This window comes from Gigantopelta aegis, chromosome 12 (genome assembly GCF_016097555.1).
Source record: "Gigantopelta aegis isolate Gae_Host chromosome 12, Gae_host_genome, whole genome shotgun sequence".
NCBI classification, from domain to species: Eukaryota; Metazoa; Mollusca; class Gastropoda; order Neomphalida; family Peltospiridae; genus Gigantopelta; species Gigantopelta aegis.
The window spans coordinates 4,643,921-4,665,926 of NC_054710.1; the positions used below are offsets into that span (position 1 = coordinate 4,643,921).

The 22,006-nt window shown below is 36.3% G+C and overlaps 1 protein-coding gene across 1 annotated transcript; it reads left to right on the forward strand.

Annotated features, from left to right (window-relative positions):
- On the forward strand, positions 1-7,729 carry LOC121386186 (galactose-specific lectin nattectin-like). The gene is made up of 5 exons (XM_041517012.1): positions 1-103; positions 1,514-1,602; positions 2,961-3,051; positions 4,977-5,190; positions 7,528-7,729. The coding sequence occupies exons 1-5, from the start codon at positions 49-51 to the stop codon at positions 7,556-7,558; spliced, it is 480 nt and encodes a 159-aa protein (XP_041372946.1). The 5' UTR covers positions 1-48; the 3' UTR covers positions 7,559-7,729.
- Positions 7,730-22,006: the final 14,277 nt, after the last annotated feature.

The window sequence follows — 22,006 nt, forward strand, 5'->3', positions numbered from 1 at the left end:
TTGCAAGTCAACATTGCAGTCTTAGAAGGATAAAAGAGAAGTGTATACATGACTGCAATGGATTGGTTGTTTGTTGGTTCTATATTTACACTTTCCCTAGGAGGTACGATTTTCATCCTTTTCTTTGTTTCCCCTTTTCCTTTTTCCCCCCACATTAATGTTCAAGGAGATATTTTAAGTCATAAATTGGCCAGTGCGAAAAATAAACTGAAAGAAGCAAAACAGTGTATGTTGGTAATACCATTAGTTGTACATTCCGAACTGTATCGACTACGGTAAAGCACATGCCATGGAGTTACCAAGTGAAATACAAACGAGGAAATATAGTTTTAGAAACACAACCCAGCATTTTCTGTATAAAGCAAAAAGGAAAGTGGAAAAATGGAGTTTGAACCTATTTCATGTATTGTTAATATATATTTCATTTTAAATATTTTGAACAAAAAAATTCCAGCTAAAACACTCTAGAGTAATAAAACTTCATAATTTACTAAATATATCATTGTATAATATTACACTGGTATTAACTTCACGAAGTAATTATTTTAATGAACATTTAACATGTTTTGCTTCTTATGTTTATGATAAATAAATAGTCTTCCAAGAATTCCCGCAAGTCCAAATCCAGACAACTCATTTAATTTCAGACACATAAAAGTATCCTTAATATTATGCGCGAACGAGAAACGAATTACGCAAAACCAAATATGCGCGAACGAAACCATCGTTTTCGCATTATTCAGAGGCTTGTAATACCGACATCAGTAGTGTGGTGGTTGAGATTTCGACCTTAATGGCGCTAGGCATTCGTTTCTCATCCCAGTCAGTTCCTACTCCTCTCACCAGACATTTAACCAGTAGCAGCTGACCTCGACAGGCGGCCCAGCTAGCTGAGGTATGTGTTCATTACACTTTTAAGATAGTACTAAACCAAATAACGTCCGACTGGGTCAAAGTTCGAGGTGCACCCCAACTTTTGAGAGAGAAGTGAATACCACAAATCCTATGATTAGTGATAAATGTGAGTGTGTGTGTTCTAAAAAAGAAAAATAGTTTCATCCGGGCAAAAACAATGTATGCTATTTTATTTCATCTGGTACTAATGTATCAAGTAACCGTTTGCTTGAAACATGTATTGGGTACCTGTAAAAAAGTACTAATTTTTTTTGCCGAACTAGGGTAGTCCTACACCCTACCCGTTATTTCAGAAATGAGCAGCTTGACCCCCAGTTTTTTTTTCTTTCTGATTCATTTTAAGGGCAGTATTTTATCCGTGGCGTTTATGTCGATTGACAGGCTGCAGGTAGGAGTTTTAGCCACATATGTTACTATTGTCGTCTATAGGATTTGATTTGGTAGTATACACCCGTAAGGCGATTTTAGCTTTGAGATCACTTCCTTATAGCCTACGTGGCCCCGAACAGCTTGAATTATCTAATAGATAGTGGGAGAGGTTTTTTTTACTGTCTTTATCCCTATCGTCCCTACTTTATGATTTCTTTTTCTTTTACAGCTGTGTCATCATGTCCTCTTTACTGGATACCGCATGAGGAATCGTGCTACGTCATCCCACAAGTAGCACAATCGTGGGCGTCATCAGTGGTAGTTATATTGATCTGAGTCGTGTGATATGCCATGCCATATTATGTGTGATGCATTCAGCGTTCGAAATAAGCACTTGTCTGTTTTTCTCGAAAAGTTAAAATATGTTCGGACAAGCAAAATGTACCATAATGGTTGTCCAGTGGACAAGTGCAATTCTTCAATGCAGTTTCATTTTAATCAGTCAAAAATATTGTCCTTGCACTTGAATAAAACCAACCACTTATTTGGACAAGTATAAATTTTGGTAGACAAGTAGATTTCTACATGTACTTGTCCGGTGGACTAGTGAAAGTGTCTGGTTATTTCTATCGCTGCCATATGGAATAGCAGGTTACTTACTGTGTTTTGATATCGTTGTTATTGGGCGAGGTTTAAATAAAGGTGTAATAGGCGAATGTAACAACCATATAAACGCGTAGTAACCCGATGTTATGTTTTATAATGGAACCCCTTTCAAGCTATATTTGTTTCTAATATGTTTCAGTCAAATGCGGTATAGAAACTATTAGTATTATCGTGTATAAATAATTACCGGAATAATAGCGGGTGATTGAAAGCAACTTGGGAATGGCATAACCAGCGAGATTACTTATGTGTCTCCAATTTTTAAATAAAATACTTTGATTATGTTCCAAAGTCTGATGCGTCACAACATGAACATGTGTGTACCTTTTTCTGTGAAAATAAACTCACGTTTATGTGTGACCTAAAGAAGATCTACACCACTGGCTGCGTTATGGTTGTTTGGCTCTGCTCGCCTGTAAAATTAGTTAACTTAGTAACTGATAACAAGGTATCTCGGTATAGGAGATGTTATCGGGCAGTGACGTAATTGCCCTTTGGATTATCAAATTGAGGTTACTGCGTGAAATATACGTATAACTATTTATTCTTTATGTATGCTATTAATAACAAATTGACCCAATACAATACAACTTTTTTAGATACAAAAACTGACGTTCAAAAGAAATGGTTGGGTGTTTGTAGGATTGTCTGTGTGTTGTTTGTTTTGTTTGTTTTATTTTTATTTCAGTATTTTGGTGTTGTGTTGTGTTCTGTTGTTGTTTCTTTTTATTTGTTCATGATTTTTATTTTTATTTTAGATGTGGCACGTAGTAATAATATGACTGGTAGTTTTGATTCTAATAATGGTTGCTGTAGTGCATCTAGTAACAGTCATGGTGGTGGTGGTAGTATTAGGAGTAGTAGTAGTAGTAGTTGTTGTTGTTGTAGTAGTAGTTGTAGTAGTAGTAGTAGTAAGTAGTAAGTAGTAGTAGTAGTAGTAGTAGTAGTAGTAGTAGTAGTAGTAGTAGTAGTAGAACTAGTAATTGTTTAATTATTATTATTTTATCTAGGCGTTCTGTATGGCTCATGGTGCGCATTTGGCAGAAATAACGTCGCCTGAAGAAAACAACTTTCTATCAAACCTGGTCAAGCAAAATCACCGTACGTACATGTAGCATTATCAATATTTTCCAAATCTCCTTGAAAATATTCACACAACATACTGTCTGTCTAATTTACAGTTAAAGCCAAACAAAATAAATGTCTGGATTTTGACCCTCGGGCATCAACATTTTTTCTTTTTAATTTTCCGAGGTATGATGTCTATTTTAGCCGGGGTTTTCTTGCTATGACGTAAAATCGCATTTAGAGCCAAAATGCCATCGCGAATGAACTAGGACGTTCATTCAGATTTCATTTTAAAGATGCCCCATATTTTGGTAACAACTATACTCACCTTATCAGTGCAATCCATGCTTTAAAAAAAATTGCATCAATTCTGGAGCTTTGGTCTGGCCAGAGGCCGACATTTTTGTTTTGTATTTAGGTCCCATTTATATTTAATTTATTTACACACTGTCTGTAATTCTTTTTTCTTTCTTTTTTGGAGAAAAACATAACAAAGAAATAATGCGTGAATCGTTGAATCCGTTCACCGAAATGCAATGTTTTATTTTGTTTATACCACGACGGCTCTAAAATAAATTACAGAACACAAAAATCAGAAACGAAAAGAGAAATACATAAATGATTAAATATACATACATGTATATATTGTGGAAATACACATATGTGCTGGATGGATAGCCGTTTCTGATTGGGGAACAAAAGGTTAAAAGCAGACGTTTGACACCACAAAAAATAACTAAATATGACAAGTGTTTGTACATGCGAATGTAGTTATATTGCATTTCGTTTGGTTTCTCTTTATTGTCTTGTTTATGTTTGTTGCTGTTTTTATTTACTCATTTTTGTGGTTGGACGTGCGTTCATTTTTCAAAATTGTCACCATTGTCAACCTTAATAATTATTGGTTATAACTAATCATTCAAATCATTGAAAATGTGGATATGACCACGTTTCAAAATGGATATAACCATCATTCATTATATTTATTTATCAATCCGTTTTACTATAACGTATCTAACAGACACGAAATATCCTCTTTGTCATGCAACCATGTTTCCTGTGACCCGATAACCCCTACATGACAATTCAAAGTGTTATTATATCGCTGCATAATAACACCTCCGTTGCTAGCAAGATAACCTTGGCGTTGCTATGTTTTTATCATGTCACTGGGAAATGAATTGTGCACATGACGGATGTTTGGTCAATTTTCAAACAGGTAGTTTCCTCATTTTCCAGATACCCATTTACAGCAATAATTGTTGAAGTGGATATATAAATATAGCATATAGCATTTACACTTCTCGTAACATCAAATTACCTCTTATTTTTCAATTCTCCATTATGTGCTCCCACTCGCAACTAGCCAGCGTGTTGAATTAAACATTTTGAATAAAAAATGCATGTAGACTCCTGCAAAGACTTGTTACATTGGAATAGCGTCTGACATCACAGTCACTAGCATCCAGTGATGTAGATTCTGACGTTAAATATAGATTTGCATTTATTTTCACAGACAAAATAGATACAAAAAGTGTAACGTTGTGACACAACAAAATTTGAAATATAATCAAAGTATTTTAGATAAATTTTGGAAAGACATAACCGTTTGGCTGGTCATGCCATTCCCAAGATGTTTTCGGGCATTTGCTATTATCCGACTCCCTGTAATAGTTTCTATTCTATTAAATGATTAAACACTACTAAAAATATTACTTTAAATGGTTTGATAAGAACAAATCAGATAATTACATTTTGATATCGTGGTTATTTGGCTCGGTTTAATTAGGGTGTAACAGGATCGCTGAAGCTCGCCTGTTACACCGTTATCTAAACCTCGCCAAATAACAACGATATAGAAACGTTGTAACCTGATATTCTATACATATCTACTTCCTTTAACCTGTATTAACCAAATGTAGACTACTTACCTACAATTGCTTCATACTGTTCTTTAGCACCGGGATCTCAAATCTGGATTGGTGGAACTGATGCACTGAGCGAAGGTAATTGGATATGGAGTCACACTGAAGAAATATTCCAGTATCAAAACTGGGACAGCGGTCAGCCGAGCAATTATGGTGGTAGTGAGCACTGTGTGACGATCCGCACCAATGGGAAGTGGAATGACAATCCATGCTGTGAAAACTTGCATAGCATATGCGAGAAAAGGTACATTTGTTTCTTCAACATTATTAAATTTTAATGTTGCCTTTGTTATAAAGCAATGCGTGCTGTATACATGTGCTATCATGTCTGTGGAGTGGTGCATATAAAATATCCCTTACTACTAATGAAAACATGTAGCGGGTTTCCTCTCTAAGACTATATGTCAAAATGGCCAAATGTTTGACATCCAATAGCTGATGATTAATAAATCAATGTGCTCTAGTGGTGTCGTTAAAGAAAGCAAACTTTTAACTTTTATGATTGTTGTATACAAAATAATTACGGAATAGAATGAATGTATAACAACATCTTATCACAAAGGGAATTTTGTGAGTGTCTAAAGTATACTAGTATGAACGAACGGAAGTCGATACAGACATTGTGCCATAGCAGTGCATGTAACTATGGTGACTAATGTCCGAATATTTAAAGTGAATTTGTATTATTTTATTTCAGCTTTTATTATCAAAGATTATTGTATATGCTATATAAAAATGAAAGCTTCACGACACCTAGCACATATTTACATAAATTAAAGGGCCAACGATAAACACCCTAAAATATATATGCACTTTCCATAACAAGTATATTTATTGTCTCTTTTTATTTGAGAAAATATAATTTACATGTGTGCGCATATTTTCATATTAAAGCATTATTAACATAAAAGACCAAGGACCGTCGCAAAACTATTTGTAGTATTAATACATAGAGGATATTTCATGTTTGTTGTCAAATATGATTTATATCTCATCGAGTGAAGTTTGCAAGCACATCTCACGACTCGCGCTTGCGCCACGAGTGTGATATGATTGCAAATTTCACGGAATGAGATATCTATCATATTTGACAAAAAACCCTGAAATTTTCTATTTATTATATAGCTTTTGACAATTTACCTTTATTTTTATAATGCCAGCAGCAAAATAGTTCCGGTTTTCTTACAGTGAAAATAACACTATCTACAATGACGATAACACGTTTTAGAGTGAAATGGTGAAATTTACACTCTAAAATGTGTTATCGTCACCGAGTGACTGATAACGCTTTTATTTCACTGATATTTTAAGATATTCCACTAAATATTATATAATACACTTTTTTGTCATATACTATCTCAAAGAAGTATAATTTGCAATAAAAAAAACACAGAACCCCCCCCCCCCCCCCCCCCCCAAAAAAAAAAACCCAGTTTAATTCTACCAGCCTCGGTGGTGTAGTGGTTAAACCATCGGACTTAATGCTGACAGGTACTGGGTTCGCATCACTGTACCAGCTCCCAGACAAAGGTGGTATTAACGACTTAGGGGCTAGGCATATATGGCGTCGGACATACGTTTAAAGACCACACAGATATTGAGAGAGGAAATGCGTTGTCGCCACTTCATGAGCTACTATTTTCGATTAGCAGCAATGGATCTTTTATATGCGCATGGTAGTACATACCACTGCCTTTGATATGCCAGTCGTGATGCACTGCCTGAAACGAGAAATAGCCCAATGGGTCCACTGACGGGGATCGATCCCAGACCGACCGCGCATCGAGCCACTTCGCTACGTTCCGCCCGGGCTATGTATAAGGCCGCTCACTAATAGACAAACCACTAACATACTAACCTGAGATGAACAATAGTTGGATTTAAGCACGAAAAAACAACTATACATGAAATGAAAAAAAAGAAAGAAATGTTTTATTTAACGACGCACGCAACACCTTTTATTTACGGTTATATGGCGTCAGACACATGGTTAAGGACCACACAGATTTTGAGAGGAAACCCGCTGTCGCCACTTCATGGCCTACTCTTTCCGATCAGCAGCAAGGGATCTTTTATTTGCGCTTCCCAGAGGCAGGATAGCACAAGCCATCGCCTTTGTTGAACCAGTTATGGGTCACTGGTCGGTGCAAGTGGTTTACACCTACCCATTGAGCCTTGCGGAGCACTCACTCAGGGTTTGAAGTCGGTATCTGGATTAAAAATCCCATGCCTCGACTGGGATCCGAACCCAGTACCTACCAGCCTGTTGACCGATGACCTAACTACGATGCCACCGAGGCCGGTATATACATGAAATGAATTACCATTCTTATTTAAAGTAATGTTACGTTTAAGCAATATAATATATACAAAATGTCCAGTAAAATCGTATAATAATTCCAACTGATATATTTGTGAACATATTTTTTTAAGCATTAGAGTAATGATGTTTGCATGCACGTGACTTTGCATGTTTGTTTATGCGTCTTTTTTCGCATTTGTGTAGGTAGATGCTTGATTGTTTTATCATGAAATAGTTTTACATGACATCTAGACAATTTTATCTCTCTTTATTTTTCAGACGAATGACAGGACCTGGTGTTGGCAAATAGGTGATGCTACATTGCTTTGGGAAACAATTTTAAAATAATTAAAAGAAACGAAATGTACATTCACTACAGTATTTTGTCCTACGAGGACAGAAAACAACATTCTGAACAAACTGCAGCTTGTTGTAGCTTAATTGAATAAACAAAATAGCATTTCAAGAGTATTTAACTTCAGTAGAGGAAAACAAAACATTGGTGTTCATTGTTACGTTTCGGAGTATCTAACCAGTCTTCCAATGGAGACAGGTGGATGCATACGTAAATCATTACATGATAGATTGTGTGTTTTATGCAACAATAATGACATTGGAGATGAACACCAGTATATATTTACATGTCAATATTTTGACCAACTCAGACTTCAATATATACCGAAATATTATTGATCCAATCGAAATACCTATAAATATCACAAATTGTTTAACTGTTAAAAAAACGTCGTCCTTCAAAAACTTACGATATTTTGTAAACATACTATGGATATTTTCAAGCCCTTCAGCTCATAGCTTTATTGTATTATTATTATGTATCCAAAACCGATCCAATTATTTATAATTATAATCCTATGTTTGTTTTATTTATACACAATTATGCGAATAGTATTCTGTGATCTTGTTGAAATGTATGAATTGTTGTATTACATATTGTTCCTCATATGCTGTGGATTAAGTTTAGTTCAATTTAGTTCAGTCAAACATCTTTAAGTTTCGATTTGGAGACGATTTTAAGGTCTGGGAATAAAAACTGACACAACGCATTGTAGGTTTACACTGAAATGAACGAAATTTAATGGATTACTAAATAAACAAAAACCCATGTTCTTGGAAAGGTTTTCGCTTTCCATTTCAGATACGTAATTTAAATATAATTGTCTAAGTACTGGCACAGTGAATATCCCATAAATCTGCACAGATCTGCATGGAGAATAGATCAGATCTTTATATTACTTAAAAACACTTGTCGAGAGTCCACGAAACCGATTAAAATTTTTAGGCAGTGCTATAACAAGTCCACCACTGCTGGCCACTTTATATAAACAGTATTGGAGCCAGGTCCCTTCCGCAAAGCATATGCTGTTTGATATCCTGGCAGTGGTCTGTGCTTGCCTTTAAGGCTCCCAACATTAGTAAATGGTATTTATGTACAAATAATCTAACTTAACTCCATTATTTATTCATATATTGAAAATAAAATCTTAAACATATATTTACATAATTATGTTTAGAGTTAGCAAGTAAATGATGATCTACTGTAACCAATGCAATATCATTTTGAAATAAAATACCTTTAATCTTATTAAAGGGACAGACCCAAATTTTTAAACACTAAAATATTTTTTTTTTACCAAGACTAGTTTTAATCCGTAAAAATGGACACTAACTTTGGTTAATGTACAAACCTGTCGCAAATTTGGATACAACAGAGTAAATCAAGAGTCTGTGATGTTGAAATACCCTTACAAATAGATTAAAACGCGACTTCGTAATCGTTACTTCTTAGACGGGCGTGCGTTTTTATAAATATGAAAAATGCAATTTGGATGTATTAGAAAATCAGGATGACCAGAAACACTTCGCATGTACGAAAGTGGATAATCTAAACAATACAATATAAGTAATGTTTGATTTCAGTGATCACAAACGGCTGTAATGGTGAAATATATGTCTTAGTGTTTAAAAACTAGGGTCTGTCCCTTTAAGCAGTCGTTTCACCTTCACATTTACAGGAGCGGGACGTAGCTCAGTGGTAAAGCGTTCGCTTGATGCGCGGTCGGTCTAGGATCGATGTCCGTCGGTGGACCCATTGGGCTATTTTCCATTCAACGACTCGTACTTCAAAGGCCGTGGTATGTGTTATCCTGTCTGTGGGATGGTGCATATAAAATATCCCTTGCTGCTAATCGAAAAGAGTAGCCCATGAAGTGGCGACAGCGGGTTTCATCTCACAATATATGTGTGGTCCTTATGTGTCTGACGCCATATAACCGTAAATAAAATGTGTTGAGTGCGTCGTCTTCGCGTATGTAACAAGACAATTGTCGCTAAAAATACAATAACTCGGGAGTCTCAAGCTATTTGTCCTAGGAGTGGAACAACGAATCTTCTTCTTTATTCAAAGAATCTAAATGTTGAATTTCAAACGCAAACGTAAATTCATCAAAAACATAGAATACTAGTGAAATGTTCCATCAATACAATCATCTAACACGTAAGGCGATGTATTAAAGTATCTAAACATTATACCATCGTGTTTAATATGCATTTTTATAAATACTCGAATTCATTACGTAAGTTTAGCATCTCAGATCTATCATCTTTGAAAGATGTATTTTCAAAATGTATAATATCTTGATGAATATATTTTTTCTGGCATCATTATTTTCGAACTTCTGTTTAAATCTATTGTTATTATTATTAGTGTTATCAATGACCTATTCAGAATATTCTAAGTGGCCTTCAATGATACCATTTTCATACAACCGAAATATGCTTATTTGGTCAGCATTTTTACTGTTTATAAAATCATATTCAAAACCAGTTTGAATTGTCTAAAAATTGATTTCAGAATAGTTATCTGCAATTTCTAAAACATTTCTAATCTCATCATTCAATTTATTATTTTTTTAAAGTTTAATCGTTATAACAATCACAATATTTATCACAATCGCAACTTGTGTCAGTTTTGTTTGAAATATAGTTTCCAGATGCATTCATCAAATATTTGCCATGATCAGATTTTTTTCCTGGAAATTGATCTCCATTGGAAAAAGCTTTCAAACAGTCTATAAAATCATTGGGGCAAATTGTTCCTTATATTCTTTGTCATTTATCTCAACCCTTTGATCACCCACTGTTGTTTCACAACGTCAAACATCAAGTTGTTTCCTAATAATTAAATATATGTTACATGCATTACAATATAATGTCATCCCATTGGTCCAGATGTAGCAACAGGAGTTTGTTCTTTTTTATTAACGTACAAATTACGTCGTCTGATATATATCTAATGACGTCATTTAGTATGGGCAACTTGTCTTATTGAGCGTTATTGTTTTTGAATAAACCATAATTCAAAATAAAGTATGACGATTTAGTGTTATTATTAGTCTGTGTGCTTCACATTTAATTATAAGTATTGTCTGTTATTTCCTTTACGTTCATCTGGGTATAAACCAAAAAAAACCTTATATGAGAATGCCTTCGCCGATTAACACAGTTTGCGGATGATTTTCTTTTTTGTTTATAACCCGATGAACGCAAAAGAAATAACAGACAATCCTTAAAGGAACATTCCTTAGCTTGCTGCATTGTAAGATGTTTCCGACAAATAAAATATTTCTACGATTAAACTTTCATATTAAATATATTTTCTTGTTTAGAATATCGGTGTCCGTATATTCAATGTGTTTCTAGTCGTTTTAATATTTGTAAGAAGCCCAAACTGGATGTTGTTTTCAAATAATTTCGTACGTACGAAAAAAACATATTTTAGGAAATAAAATAAAATTTAACCTAGTACAAATAACATCTTAAAAATTGCAGCAAACTCAGGAATGTCCCTTTAAATAAATTTCAAATGTAGTGTCTTCATCATTTTGAAATATGCTGTCATGATATTCAAACAGACATCGCCATCAACTAGATTTTCCAGAGGGTTCTCAAAATAAGAGTCATCATGCATTTGAGTATTGTCTCCGCACTCCTCAAGACAACCCTGGCAGTCAGACATCTGATGACCTGAGAAAGACACATGCTACGCGATTGCTTCAAAATCTGTCGAGCAGGAATAATTGAAAGTTAACCGGAGACTGTCAAAAGATAAAAAAGAGAAGGGGATGTTGTTGCATAAATAGGATTCATGCGTGACGTATCTTTCACAGCTGAAGTGATCTAGTTCGTGAGAAGCGTGCAGTTCGCGACGTTAGGCGTTGTAGTGGAGGTAACGCTGGCCGCTGACTGTGCACTGGTTGCAGACGGGGCTTTCGAGGTTCCCGGTGCCCGACATATATATATATATATATAGAGAGAGAGAGAGAGAGAGAGAGAGAGAGAGAGAGAGAGAGAGAGAGAGAGAGAGAGAGAGAGAGAGAGAGAGAGAGAGAGAGAGAGAGAGAGACACACACACACACACACACACACACACATACACATGTATATATTAATTTTAATTTTAAGAGAGAGAGACTGTCCTAGACCCACACAGATACAAAAAGGTGGACAGTGAGAGACAGACAAAGACGGAGATAGAATGAGATTGCTGTTGTTAAGAACACATAGTTTGTTCCATAAACATGTTTAAAAAAAACAAAAAAAAACAACCCAACTAGAACAACAAGAACAAAATAAACAGAGGCAAAGCAAAACAAAAATGAAGACCCACAACCCAGTCTAGCAATCAGAGGACGTCCACCGAAGGGGTTCGATTGAAGCACATCAAGCGAGCGCTATACCAACTGAGCAAGAAGACTACCTAAACGAAAAAGAGACACACATGGGTTTCATTGTATAAACACTATAATACATGCCTGCATTTTTTAACAATATATATATATATATATATATATATATATATATATATATATATATATATATATATATATTCTTACTTAACTACCTACATAATTACATACCGTGTTATATTACAGAGAAACACACACTCATAAACCACTCATAAACACATTAATACATGCATGCATGCACACATACACACATGCACGTATACATACATACATACATATACTGTTCACGCAGTACATACACTAAAATTGGAAAATGCATATATGCACACATTAAGATTCATGTTAATGACAATTATTTAGAAACACAATTTAAAGATCAACACCGGTATTGATGTATTAGTAACAACAACAACAACAACAGCAACAGAACCCCCCCCCCCAAAAAAAAAAAAAAAAAAAAAAAAAAAAAACCATGAATACAAAATTCAAGTAAAGACTGAAGCTACAAAAAGTCAAAAATAAATATTAAAAACAAACACCACTTGCGTTTCTAGGTATTAAATTAAAACATGAACGATAATTGACATACCTTTTGAACAATTGTGTTGATATATCCTGTGGAAAATCCTTTCTCAAGCATCCATAGACTGGAGATAACCTGAAAAGTTACGCTTCAACACAAAGGCCTACAGCTATAGCTGGATTCTATCCCACACTACACGTGAAACTGTAAAATGTAATTTATGCTCAGGGCATATGGGCGATACACATAGTTACATAACCTACACACACCTACATAACCTACATACACCTACATACACCTATATATACCTACATAACCTGCATACACCTACATAACCTACATAACCTGCATACATCTGCATACACCCACATAACCTGCATATACCGACATACAACTACATAACCTAAATACACCTACATACACCTACATAACCTACATACACCTACATAACCTGCATACAGCGACATACACCTGCATACACCTATATAACCTACCTACATAACCTACATACACCTGCATAACCTACATATACCTACATACACCTACATACACCTGCATACACCTACATAAACTACATACACCTACATACACCTATATAACCTACCTACATAACCTACATACACCTACATAAACTACATACACCTACACAACCTACATATACCTACATAAACTACATATACCTACATAACCTGCATACACCTACACAACCTACATATACCTACATACACCTACATACACCTACATAACCTACATACACCGACATACACCGACATACACCTGCATACACCTATATAGCCTACCTACATAACCTACCTACACCTATATAACGTACAAACACCTACATACACTGCATACACCTACATACACTACATACACCGACATATACCTACATACACCAACATACACCTGCATACACCGACATATGCCTACATAACCTACCTACACCTACATACACCTACATATGCCTACATAACCTGCATGCACCTACATAAACTGCATACACCTACATGACCTACATACACCGACATACACCTGTATACACCGACATACACCTACATAACCTACACACACCTACATAAACTACATACACCGACATACGCCTACATAACCTACCTACACCTACATACACCGACATACACCTGCATACACTTACATACACCTACATAACCTACATACACCGACATACACCTACATAACCTACATACACCGACATAACCTACATAACCTACATACACCTACACACACCTACACCTACATACACCTACATACACCTACATAACCTACATACACCTACATACACCTACATAACCTACATACACCGACATACACCTACATAACCTACATACACCGACATAACCTACATACACCTACATACACCTACACACAACTACACCTACATACACCTACATACACCTACATACACCTACATATACCTACATACACCTACATACACCGACATACACCTACTTACACCTACTTACACCTACACACACCTACACACACCTACGTTTGTTGTTAGTTGTTAGTTGTTAGTGGTTATTAAGAGAGAAGAACGTGTACTGGTCTGACACCTACTCAGTGAGTTGTTAAAACTCGCTCTTGATGGGAGCCGATACCGGGCTGCGAACCCTGTACCTACCAGCCGATATGTCCGATAGCTTAACCACAACACGATCGAGGCCGGTCACATTTCATCGCATTTACCTACCAGCCTTATGTTCGATATGTCCGATAGCTTAACCACGACACCATCGAGGCTGGTCACATTTCATCGCATTTACCTACCAGCCTTATGTTCGATATGTCCGATGGCTTAACCACGACACCATCGAGGCCGGAAAATGTTGCAAAATAGCCCAATGTGTTTGACGTAACCCAGTAATAAAGCGTCCGTCTGATCCGTGTTCGATCTAGGATCGATCCCCGTCGGTGGTCTCGGCGGACTAATTCTCGTTGCAAACAGTCCCCGACAACTGGAGTAACAAAGATTAAGTTTGTTTTATTTAACGACACCAGTAGAGAACATTGATTTATTAAACATCAGCTATTGGGTGTCAAATAATTTGATAATGTTTACATTTAGTGTTAAAGATGAAACCCGCTAGAGGTTTACATTAGGTCAGGTCAGCTCAGGTCATAGGATTTCATGTGCACATTCAGAGCAAGCTGTTGTAGTGCACGCCTGTGGCCGGCTCCTCTGTCCAGGACAAGACAAGGGTTGGGGTGGGTGGGAGAGGGGACCACCCGCACTGGCAGGTGCAAGAGAGCACAAGCAGCCCGACCGGAGTCGGTAGCGGGCGAGGGTAGTTGTTGTGCCATGGATTACATAAAAAAAGAAAACGTTGCGCAGTTTCTATGAAGGAATTGGGCTCATTTTGGAACGGTTCGCCGAAATATAAAGGGGAGCTACGTATAGTTTTGAACTTAGTATGCCGAGAGTAGCTCGTTATTGGAACCTAGCCTACTGATGGCTGTCGTTGGGTGTCTCCCTAGGTTGCCTCGGAAGGTGCGCATAAAAGGGTCTGATCTGTTCAGATCGTGCCAGGACAACCCGTGGGATACTCTTAATGATTTCCTTCTGTCTCCTTTATTTATCATTAGCAGCAAGGGATCTTAAATATGCCCCATCCTACAGAGAGGATAGCACATACCACGGCCATAATACACCAGTCGTGGTGCACTGGCTGGAACGAGAAATGGCCACAACTGGTGTAACAAAGGGCGTGGTGTGTACTATCCTGTATGTGGGTTGCCACATATAAGAGATCCCTTGCTGCTAATCGGAAAGAGTAGACTATGGATTGATGGTAGCAGGTTTTCGTTCTCATTATCTGTGTGATCCTAAATTCCATGTCCCATGTCACATAACCGTAATGAAAAAATATACTTAGTGCGTAATTGATCATAGCAATTCTTTCATTCTATCTCTATTTCTTCTTTCTCGCTTTCTGTCTCTCGGACTTTCTTTCTGTATCGTTCTTTCTTTTAAGCGACTTATCCCACACTACGACAGACATTCTAGAATTTATCCACTTTAATAACAGAGAAATATTTCACTTAACATCCATATATATCCTTAAGCGCTGCCAGTAGCTCTACAAGCAGCACGTCAGATAGCTGGCGCCTGATTTCGTACCTGCGCCGTGAACATATATATATATATATAATTTGATTACATAGACAACTTGCCCCGTTATCTTATGAACACATCAGACTGAGTCTCATACACGACTGGCTGTCCTGCCTGCGGACTGTGGTCATCAAAGATGCCTCTTGATACTTCTCCCCCAGGCACCCGTTCATGTCCAGTTCGTGGATTTAGAGAAAAACCTGATTAAATCCAGATGTCCGTGTTTTGCATTGGTGGGTCAAATACGCGGACCGACAGTGCCATAAATAAGAGAGGTGAGAGAGAGAATATGGCTTCATTAGCAAGGGAGATAACCGAGAGGCAATATCATTCGCGGAAATTATCTCAGAAAGGGTTTCTTTTATTACTATTACGATAACATTAATATTTCCGAATAGCTTTATTGAATATATTTCGGAACAATGGGAAGAAAGGTCCGATAGAACGGATACAAAAGAACAATATGGTAAGTATTTGTGCATAAATTATTTTTAATCATTTGTTTGATATATTATAATATTCAAAGTACAGATGTATTTTTTAATAAATCACACTGCTAATGTATGGATAGCAGCACATTTCAGCGTATTCAAATACCTTTTCACTTTTCTTATCTGATTTTTGTTCATTAATTATTCAGATATTTCAAACAGTTTACTATTACATAATCGAGGAATATAGGAAACATTCAATGTTATGGACGTGTTATCCGGGATTTAAAAGTGTTTAGAGTTTATTTATTATTAAATTTCATGTTATGTTAAAATGAATATATTTACTATCTTATAATATTCGTAAAATATCGTGAAATATTGGTAAAACCCCCCAAATGATATTGAAATTTAATCTTTATTTATTTATCTATTTGCATGTTCATTTATTTATTTTATTTTATTTATTTGTATGTTTTGATTAATTATTTTATTTATTTATTTATTTATTTATTTATTTATTTATTTATTTATTCATTCATTTATTTATTCATTTATTCATTTGTTTATTTATTTATTTAATAAGTATTTATTTATTTGTGTTTGTTTGTTTTTATTATTTATACATTTATGTACTATTTATTTATCCTCAAACCTTAAGCATCTGTAATTAAATATTAATTTCGGTTCCAAGAAAACAATAATATAATGAATTTTGATCAACAAATTGTCTAATTATATTCAAATATATTTTTCTGCATAAAATATTATTGGCTTGATATTAAACGTGTTTTTGACCGTTCTAATATTTGTCCTAAAATATTGGTTTTTCATACGTATGAAATTACTTGAAGACAGAATCCAGTTTGAGCTTCTTACAAATATAAAAACGACCAGAAACACATTGACTATACAGGCACTGATATTCTAAACAAGAAAATATATTTAATATGTAAGTTTAATCGTAGAAATATTTTATTAGTCGGAAACATCATACAATGCAGAAAACTCAGGAATGTCCCTTTAAAAGCCAATAATTATTATAATTCAAGGATTTCTACACTTAATGCATATAGCGATAGCAAACTAGGGTCTCGTTGTAGGCAACCTGTTCCGATATTAAAGGATTTCTACACTTAATGCATATAACGATAGCAAACTAGGGTCTCCTTGTAGGCAACCCTTTCCGATATTAAAGGGCTTTAAAGTGACCGACCCTAGTGTTTAAACACTACGACGTATATGTTACTATAAAAGCTCTTTTTTGATAATTTAAATTAGAAATATTTACATTTTGCTATTTAGAATATTCATTATTGTACACTCGAAGAGTTTCTTGTCATCCAGGATTTTGCAATACCCCAAAATACATTTTTCATAATTCTAAAAACGCACGTTCATCCGAGAAATAATAATTATCGAGACAAGCTTTAGTTATTTTAGAGTGCGAGTGCGAATAATTTTTACATGCTCATATACCACTAAAGTTTCGAGCATGTCCGTCCCCGGGGCCTGTCTCTGGATAGCTAGGGGCTTGTCCCGGGTCAGAGTTATTTTAGAGGATAATGTTTCCAGTTACACATCACAGACTTTAACGTCTCTCTGTTATAACCTAAACCAAATGTATTACAGGTTTGTAGATTGATTACACTTTGTGTCCATTTTCGCGGGCAGAAACTTGGGGCTGCGCCTTTAAGAGAACTACTACTACTACTACTACTACTACTACTACTACTACTACTACTACTACTACTACTACTACTACTACTACTACTACTACTACTACTGCTGCTGCTGCTGCTAAAACAACAAGTCTCGTCGTTGCAGGCTGAGCAAATACTACCTAACTAGTAAATGTATTACTGTAATGATACTGCATCTAAATACTTTGTACCGGCATCGGTGGCGTCGTGGTTACGCCATCGGTCTACAGGCTGGTAGGTACTGGGTTCGGATCCCAGTCGAGGCACGGGATTTTTAATCCAGATACCGACTCCAAACCCTGAGTGAGTGATCCGCAAGGCTCAATGGGTAGGTGTAAACCACTTGCACCGACCAGTGATCCATAACTGGTTCAACAAAGGCCATGGTTTGTGCAATCCTGCCTGTGTGAAGCGCAAATAAAAGATACCTTGCTGCTAATCGGAAAGAGTAGCCCATGTAGTGGCGACAGAGGGTTTCCTCTCAAAATATGTATGGTCCTTAACCATATGTCTGACGCCATATAACCGTAAATAAAATGTGTTGAGTGCGTCGTTAAATAAAACATTTCTTTCTTTCTTTTTCTTTCTACATACTTTAAAAATCAACAAAATAGATTAATTCTGACTTGTTACTTGTCTTACTTTCGAATAAAATATATCATTAATATGCATACATATTCTAGTAGTAGATGTTGTTGTTGTAGTTTTTTAAAACCAAATTATTACTTTTATGCCACCCAGATGTTAGAACTAACGCTAAAGACTGAAAACCTATAGTATAGGATTGTATACACATGTTACTTTCTACCCCAGACCGACCGCGCATCAAGCTAATGGTTGTGTACGTTAATACATCGTTGAGTTTCTTTTGCATTATTTTTTTGTCTTATTTTTTCCTCTCTCTCTCTCTCTCTCTCTCTCTCTCTCTCTCTCTCTCTCTCTCTCTCTCTCTCTCTCTCTCTCTCTCTCTCTCTCTCTCTCTCTCTCTCTCTCTCTCTCTCTCATTATTGTACCTTCGCACGTTTGAGAGCGAGACACAGAGAGGGGACATTCAGGAGTTATGTTTTCTTTCTATATCTTTACTACTGGTGTATTTCAATTTGCTATTTTAAAGGGAGACTGCTGGATTGTATACGGCCGGTTCGTGTTGATATTTCAAACCCTGATGTTGTTACAGACGAAAACAGTGGAAGCTACAACCAGTAAGTTATATCACACAAAGAAAGAAAAAACTGCTTATTTCTAAATTACAATACATTTTATTTTCACATCTTGTCCACGATGAAATTTAATAGTATTACCGTTGTCTCTCAAAATGCCAAGGCTGATGTAACTCACTGATGTAACACTCGCATGAGGTGCGATAAGTTTCAGGATCGATCGCACTTGACGCACTCGATTTTTTTTCAAGTCCAAATTTGTGTTAAACTATTGGAATGTCAACGGTCGTGGTACGTATTGTCCTGTCTGTATGTGATGCCTTTCAAAATGTTATTGAATGTTTACGTATTAAATATACTGTAATAATAGAGTTTGTTTTAAAGTTTGTTTTGTTTAACGAAATCACTAGAGAAAACCGATTTATTCGGCTGTTGGATATCAAACAGTAAAATTTGTTTTAAAGTGTGTTTTGTTTTACGAAACCACTAGAGACAACCGATTTATTCGGCTGTTAGATATCAAACAGAGAAGTTTGTTTTATAGTATGTTTTGTTTAACGAAACCACTAGAGAAAACCGATTTATTATTAAGCGCTTATTGGGTATCAAACAGTAATTTTGACATACAAGTATAGACTTATGGACAAAATCCGCTACATTTTTCCATTAGTAGAAAGGGATCTTTTATATGCATCATCCCAAAGATAGACAGAACATACCACGGCCTTTAATATACCAGTCGCGGTGCACTGGTTAGAATGAGAAATAGTCCAGATTGTGGTACACATTAATTTTTAAGGTTGTACTATAACGTATGCTTCTAGTTATTTTGAATTAAGTATCTAGACTTCAATATATGATTTAAACGTTTACACATTTCGTCAGAGCATTAGATAGGGAAGAAACGAAACAAAATAACTTTATTAGATGTATTAAAACGTCTAAACGTCAAAATAAAACAACGAGTTGTTATACTGGCCACCTCTACATCCCAGACACTGTCATGCCATATATATATATATATACAGTGAAACCTCTCAAAACCGAAATTCCCTCAAAACCGGACTTTTTTCGCGGCCCACTTTTAAATATCTGTACAGAATAGAACCTCTCTAAACTGAATACCTCTTAAAACCGGACATCTTACTTGGTCCCGAGGGTGTCCGGTTTAGAAGGGATTCACTGTATATATATATGGTTATATGGCGTCGGACATATGGTTAATGACCACACATATATTCATGGGCTACTCTTTTCGATTAGCAGCAAGGAATCTTTTGTATGCATCATCCCATATACATGATAGCACATACCACGGCCTTTGATGTATCAGTAGTGGTGCACTGGCTGGAGCGAGATCTTAAGCACAAGGGAGTAGATAAAAATGACCGCTTAAGACAGGTGACCGCTGCTTACAAGTTGCCACATATAGAGTCTTTAAAGCTTGTGTTGTTTCTTGTTTTACCGTCTGTACTGCTAATTAACGGAGGTGTGCTTCAAAGTTGACTATCAATCAACTTTTGACAGAAAAAATGCAACTGGAATGTATTACTTTTTTTTTCTTCTCTCATTTAACTATTTAATTGCAACCGGCCTCGGTGGTGTAGTGGTTATGCCTTCGGACTTTTGGCTGGTAGGTACTGGGTTCGTATCCCACCTGAGGCAATGGGGGATTTTTCATGCCAGTACCAGCTCCAACCCAGAGTGAGTGCACCGCTAGGCTCAATGGGTAGGTGTAAGGCCACATACACCGAGTTTCACCCACTTCACGGGTGTGGTTATGGGCGTGTCTCCCAAATGTATGACCCCACATGGGGGATGATTACCCGGCATGCACAGCAGGTTCCGTGTACCACGGGCTCGGGTGATACCGAGATAGCTCAACTGACAGCAAGCGTGGAGCACGGACCTGTCAAGTAGTCCCATACCAAAATGGAAATACTGCGGCTTCACCATTCATCACATCATTATCCATGTTTGTAATGTCCAAAAATACACAAAATGTCTTTGTCTCTGTGTTAAATGTTTGTGGCGTTTAAAAAAAAAAAAAAAAAAAAAAAAACACAACAACAAACAAACAAACAAACAAAAAGCCACCTATTTAATTGCTACTTCTTGCGGTGTATTGTCACAGTAAGTGGATCTCAAGCGTAGCCTGCCCAGAGTCATAATGTCTTAATTGATATACAGTCAAGTTGTCGGTACTGAACGCGTACTTGTATTCCGGAAGGCGTGAAGATCGGTCATTTGCTGCACCGTATTGCTGTTGTTAAAATATCACTTTTATATAACAGTGAACATTTCCTGTGGTTGCTTAATACAGGTATTTTAGCGATTTGGGATCCGATTTTGGTGGCCGATGGCCGTGTTAAACAGGTGCATTTGCATTGTAAATCGTTTGGGAGAGAAAGAAGTGGCCGCTTAAGGCAGGTGACCGCTTATACCTAACCATGACGACTGGACTATATCCTAGTCTGATACTCTCTATCGTTCAGACGGATCCGGCTTCTCAAGATCTGTATTTCAGCACAGCACTACACCTTCAACGTCTATCGACTGTCAATCTAGGGGTTTTCTTGACGGGATGCAACCCATCTCGTCCCTTTAAGCTGTGCACCCAAACGGCCTTAACGAGGCCACTCGCGTGAACATATCGATCGGACTTTAAACTTTTAGACCTGCGTTCAAAATTTTATGTCAAAATTACTTCTTTTTAAAAAATATTATTAAATAGTCCGATCCTGTCTTCTTTCTCTTATTTAATTTTCGACTGTCCTTCTAAAATGCTCCAAATTATATAAATATTCGGCCGAGCAGTCAATTCTTTTTATTTTTGGCTTGTAACCTTTTTATTTTTTTTATTTATTCTATTAACTTTTTTACTAATTGATATTTTCAAAATTCTGCCCATTTTCACTCCCCCCCCTCCATCCCGAGTCAGGCCACCCATCTTATCGGAGGTCGGACTCGGGATGGGCGTGTTCGAAACCCTAGTGGTATATGGGCACGTTAAACTAGTTATCATCATCATTATTGCAGGTGGTC

What these genes read in the sequence shown, in the direction of transcription:
- LOC121386186 (XM_041517012.1), top strand. Translation starts at nt 49, where the DNA reads ATGACTGCAATGGATTGGTTGTTTGTTGGTTCTATATTTACACTTTCC. An exon ending in ATTTACACTTTCCCTAGGAG is followed by an intron (nt 104 to 1,513) that starts GTACGATTTTCA and finishes TTTCTTTTACAG; the next exon opens with CTGTGTCATCATGTCCTCTT. An exon ending in AATCGTGGGCGTCATCAGTG is followed by an intron (nt 1,603 to 2,960) that starts GTAGTTATATTG and finishes TATTTTATCTAG; the next exon opens with GCGTTCTGTATGGCTCATGG.